Below are 6,000 nucleotides of genomic sequence, written 5' to 3' on the forward strand. Positions count from 1 at the left end.
TATTGTTTTGGTTTACTTCCATATTCTTTTGTGTTCGAGCTTCAAGAAAGGGAATCGGTCTAATAAATATTTATAAAGTGAGAGAGCCCATGAACTCGTCCGAAGACCGTCCACTATTGTCAATTCATCCATAAAGAAGGGCACTCTCATATAAAATGTCTCAAGGTGGGCCTCGAAACTGAAAGGTTGGAGTTTCAGGTGTAAATAATCCATTTAGGATGTAATCCAATGCTTCAGGGTATGAGCACGACTCGAAACAAAGCAATTGTCACCTTGTGTAGTGGTTTCCAGCTCGTCTTAAATTCATTCCATAGCTCAGTGGAGTTTGACAGGTTTCCTTAAGTAGAGTGAAATATCAATCGCGATCAAGGATAAATACGCCTAAAATGTTTTCCCGTCATTCCTTGGTCGTTCGAAGTTAAGTTAGCATGAAATCCAGCGCAACTTGAAAGGTTATCCGAAGTTCGATCTAGAGAGGGGTCGGACTGGAAATTGAAGACGATCGATATTTGTCAGATTCAAATGTTTCTACAACCAATAAGTCTAACTGGTGTACCCCATATAGTATGCTACATGAGGTGACTCGGTCGAAATAAAATGCCGTTCAACAAAAGAAGAGGGGATGTCGAACTTCTTCATGGGAGAATGAGCATACTGTACGTACTAGATAGGCCTGCCTGCCTGGCGGCCATCCAATTCAAATAACTTTGAACAATCAGTGAGGATGGCCTCTTTCTGTCCGTGTCAAATGGTCAGTCCAAACAGACCTTTGCTACTGCGTGGCAAGCACGATTCATACGCTCTACTAGTACCAAGATCCACATTCTCGACGTAAAGTTAATGGACGCTCATTCTGTTGATGGCACCCCGGAGGAAGAACAGGAGGAGGAGGAGGAGGAAGAGGAGGAAGAAGAACTAGAAGTAGAAGAAGAGGAGCAGGAGTAAACCGTCCGTGTTTCAAACGTGGTACTACAACTATAACAACTTCCAATCCACCTAAAATCCATGACGACGACAACGTCGGCATCAACAACGACAACCACCTACATTACCAGTATTAGCAATAACTGAAGCTTCATCTTTAACCACCGCATCAGGCTTTATTTTTCGGAGTTTCCAAAGAACCCTATTCCGTTCTCTGTGCGTGAGCAACATCGTTTGTCTTCAAGGTATACTCATAATTTACGGAACTGTAAATAAGTCGCTTTAGTGAATCAAATTGTGCCTGGCGGACGTTTATCCACTGCCACAGTACGATACGGCCACATGGAAAGAGTCCCACTCATGCTGAGTAGCAACGCGTATTTAATTCATTATTTCAAATTGAAAATTGAACATTCTTCCAAGTATGAATCGGCGCTAAAAGTCCGTGCAGATCTGCCTCAGCAAAAGGAGGTCCATCAGACTGTAAATAATTGCACATCATGGTAATCCATTTTGCAATGAAAGAATGGCCTTGAACGGATGAAATCGAATCGAATATCTTGAATACCTCAATCGCACTCTTAGACATATTCTCGATTCTCTTGCTTGTTATCTTAACCAAGAAAGTACTGGAAAACCAAAATTCAAGCGTATTATACGTACATACAGGTATGCATACATCTATGCACATTCCTTGGTCTAAAGTTGTGTTCAACCACACGTCCGTCGTCCCTCAGTCAAATATTGAGTGTGGCCATGTATTTCTAACGATCTCTCTCAATCACAACCACCACCACTGATGCCTTGGATCTGATCTCCGTTTGTTTGTTTGTTTGTTTTGTTTATTCATCTATTTCTCTTGTCCTCGTGCTCAACGTTATCAACATGACATCTCGGGAGAAGATTGGTCGAAGTTTAATTCAATCTCTCATATCTGATCAAAACAGTCATATTCAGCCAAGTTGAGCTCAAGCTCCAATGGGCCCTCTCTTCTACTACGTACGGTCCTCATCTTCCTTCTCAACGAGGCCTGAGTGCCTTGAATTTGATGCACTAATGCCCACTCCAGAAATGTGACACGAAATCATCATCGTTCTCGTCCACCTCCTCCACTACTACCTCGTCGAGTCCCTCTAACAATGAGGAAGGTTATCCCCGCTGAGCTGAAGCTCAATCAACCATTGAAGAGCATCGAGAAGGACCATCTTCGTGTTGTCGACAAGCATATGCACGATCAAACCTGGATGGTTGAATGAAAGATCTCGAACTTGCTCGAACTTCTTCCCGATGATGACGAAAAGGAATCAGAAGAGAAGGGGCCGCCGACGAGGTTAACATATAGGCACCTCAAATAATGATGGACGCGGACTCGTTCAGTTGGTCCTTAGATGTGTCCAGACGTGGACCAAGAAGCTCGTCTCTTTGTAGGCCATTCAACATTCATGGTAGTGTATACCTACTGTACGTAGATGTATTTCCAGGAATTACTCCACTCACACTAGCGCTCATTTATTGATTCTATCCTTGTACAAACGAGCATCCCCCTTCCTCTAAAGAAAGAGCCTTCGAAGCAAGCATTCTCCCACATTAGTGCTATGCGCCCACATGTCTCTGGATGGCAAAGGCAATATCCGAGTTCAACAATAAGTTGTTGTGGGTCATATTTATGTGGTTGTTGTTGGAGGTGGTGATGATGGTGGTGGTGGTGGTGGTGATGGTGATAGTTTCTGTTTTGGATGCAATCTGCGTAGGAAAGAGCTTTGAGAATGAAGAAAAAAACAAATGAGGAAGAGAAGTGGCTATCAACCGACCCCAGGCATCATAAGTGTATCTTATCCCTCCGCCTAAGCTGGAGGATGAGTAGGACGCATTTCTCTCCTCTCATTCTTGGTGTTATCCCTTTTTTCCCTTACACAACGTAGTCGGTCGTCTTCTGGTATTCTCAGAGAAGCTGAATAGGACAGCATCCTTCGCTAGATCAACAACAACGAAAACGACGGAGACGTCGAGTGGCGTGTTGGAGGTAGGGTCGTGGTCCGCCTGCATGGAATTGGAAGTTACCAAATCAAATGGAGTATCATCTCCACATGGAAGAGTCAAAGTGTGAGGAGCGAAACCAAAGCCATGACGACGGCGAAAATTCAAGACCGATTCCTCCGTCAAACCCACATGAGCAAATATTGCGAGCTCATGCTGATGATGACGATGAGCACATGCGATAAGTTCGTCCGTGTTAAGACTGCTGAATGCTGGATTGATATTCGCATTGCACTTTTCGTGACCCTGCCACAGTGCAGAGCCCACTATTTTCTCGCTTTAAGTGTGAACTTGAGTTATGGGTATAAGCGTTGTCAACAAATGAAATGTAGAATATACGTACGTACAGGCACAATATAGAAGAATGGCAAAATAAAAATCGTGGGTGCGTTTTCCTGGTGGCTTGAATATACCAAATAACACGAAATACCAGGATTGTTAGGCTGTGGTGGCCCTTTGTCTTCGGATAACGTTCACCACTTGTGTCTTCTTCTTGACCATGCCCTTGCGAAGACGCTGCAGTAAGGTCTTGTGGGCTTTGGGCTCGTAGAACTGCTTGTTCATGAACTTCTCCTTGACAAAGTCCACCTCTTCGATGGCGTCCGAGTCGTAGAGCTCCAGTATTTTCTCGTGATCTATCTTCTTGGGGATGGTCCGGTAGCGGGTTTCCGGGTTCGTGGTGAAGGCCTTGTAGTTCGTCTTGAGGTTACCCCCGCCATCGGTGGTCTGACTGAGCAATTTGTAGACGTTCTCGCGCTCTGTGAGGATCTCCAATGGGTTCACCCGGGACAGAGCCCATTGCCTGAGAAGCCACGCTGCATCCAAACTACTTAGGAATCCTCTACCGCATCCTGTGCCTTCCGGCCAAAATGGCTCCAACAGACTGTCGCCAACGATGGCCATTAACAGTTGATGACCATTCCTGACCTTGACTTTGCACGCATTTCTGGCCGAATATAAATTGGTGAAGTCAAAGATAGCGCAATCAGGTCTGCCGCGTGCATCCAAGGCAAATTCCGTGACCGGTAATTTGCTCGAAAACTTGCTGGTCGAGAATTGAGCGGCTTCAATGGCGAATTGGTGCAGCTTCTCCCGGTTGATATTGGTGGGCGAGAGGAGCGTCTTCCTATCGTCACTGTCTCGTAAAATGACCCCCTTCTCAATGAGACTCGAACGAAGGGCTGTCATGACGAAATAATGAGTCTCCCCGCGGTAGTAGACGATGTTCTCGAGATCGATCCGACATTCTTGAACCATGTCCTTGAAGAATTGTTGGTGGTACTGTTTACTGATCCCACTGATCTGGTTGACTTTGGCCTCTTCGGGAGTCCGAGTATTTCTAAAGTTGGCAGTCACAGCAATTGCCATTTTGGCATCCAGACTTCGACGATTGAACCCTTCCAGAGCCACTTTCTTGCCACTGGCAATGACGATCATGTCGAATTCGAACATGTCAAGCTCGCTTCCCGGGGGACTGAGCTTGGCCGTCCATCCCTTCTCACCTTGGGGCTCAATGAGGTCATCCAGCTGAAGCGGAGCGTACATGCCAATGCCCAGGAACATGGCAATCTTGGCCAGGTACAGCTGGAGACATTTGATACCAATATGATTGATCTGGCCCGAGCAGAATTGGCCCACAAACTTCTTCACGGCCAACGACTTTAGGTCAGGGATGATGAACTTCCAGAGCTTCAAGATGTTGTTCCTCGTAAAATCTTCCCTTTTCTCGATGCAAATTGTTTTGGCACCCAGAAGTTGAACTTCAATAGCCGTACGGAGACCACATGGTCCTCCGCCAACCACCAGAACACGCTGATTTTCAGCTGGGCATGACTGATACGGCTTCTGTTTTGCTTTGGCATCCAGAATCTTGAAGATTTCCTTATACTTGAATGGTACGTGGTCCTTGAGCGCTGCCTTGAACTTGGGATAGAATTCACGAAAGGGTGCAGGTGCCAAATTCAATTGAAGTAGCACCGCCTTGAATGACTTGCAAGCCTCTGGAAAGGTGTCCGCCTCCACAAACTCTTTAAAGGCTTGAATAGCTTCTGGGGGAGGTTCGGGTCCACTAGAGGTGGTTTGCCGTCGCAAGAAATTAGGAGCCATTCTAAGATGATGCCTTAATCAGAGACTGGCCAATCGATATGCAAATGATGTAGAGGCTCAGCGATGTCACCTGTTGTTCCTCACAATGGATGACAATGATGGGAGGAGGATCAACGGGGAAGGAAGACGAAAACGAATCAATACGCCATGCAAAAGAATGAACGTCAAGATTCGACGAGCAAATGCCAGGGATTAAACCCTCTTCTGTCTGTCTCATCAAGAACTAGCCTAATCCAAGCACCGGTCCGAGTTAAGGTTGAGGGCCGGAGAAAAGATCTCCACCTCCCACCGGAGTTTGAAGAAAGTGGTGTCATGCAACTGCCCAGCCCCAGAGACATTCTTGGCAATGGGGCAAAAATCTGCGAGAGCTCTTGTCTCCATCACTACCACCGTACTTGGGTGACTGGGGTGACTGGGGAGATTAGTTCACGGCTATTTATGTTATAGAGAGCAAACACACAAGTACTTGTTGAGGTGAGGTCGAAGCCGCCTTCGCAGAAAGCGACAAGAAGAAGGACGGGGGCAATATGGAGAAATTGGGGTCAATCCCAGTTGCACTCAGCCTGAACCGAGAATCATGCGTTTCCCCTTTTTCCACGAAGTTCGGTTCCGATTTGTCCAAATATTGTGAACCAAGTAACAACTACAACAAGAACAACCACAACTTTCAAACAAAACAGGAACCAGGCTTCCTTTGAAACTCATTTCTTTTTGTTCGCACTCGATATCATGCATGATGTCCGTATTGTTGAGCCCATTTTTCGCTGAAAATAACTTGGCATCATACTACTCATTGTCCACACTTAAAACCCGTGGAAATATAGCGCATAGTATTCAAAGAAAATGCTAGCAAGACTGCACTGCACGTTGGATTCAAACACGAATTCGAGGGTGCAACCCCTCTTCCCACATCTCGTACTTTACCAAAAGCCA

General features: G+C 45.9%; 1 protein-coding gene across 1 annotated transcript; it reads right to left on the minus strand.

The window, feature by feature from the left end:
• Positions 1-1,287: 1,287 nt before the first annotated feature.
• Positions 1,288-5,327, minus strand: LOC131887209 (F-actin-monooxygenase mical1-like). The gene has a single exon (XM_059235760.1). The coding sequence runs from the start codon at positions 5,065-5,067 to the stop codon at positions 3,400-3,402; it is 1,668 nt and encodes a 555-aa protein (XP_059091743.1). The 5' UTR covers positions 5,068-5,327; the 3' UTR covers positions 1,288-3,399.
• Positions 5,328-6,000: the final 673 nt, after the last annotated feature.

Source organism: Tigriopus californicus, chromosome 9 (assembly GCF_007210705.1).
Source record: "Tigriopus californicus strain San Diego chromosome 9, Tcal_SD_v2.1, whole genome shotgun sequence".
Lineage (NCBI taxonomy): Eukaryota > Metazoa > Arthropoda > Copepoda > Harpacticoida > Harpacticidae > Tigriopus > Tigriopus californicus.

Coding starts and splice junctions, on each gene's coding strand:
- LOC131887209 (XM_059235760.1), bottom strand. CDS start 5,067: ATGGCTCCTAATTTCTTGCGACGGCAAACCACCTCTAGTGGACCCGAA.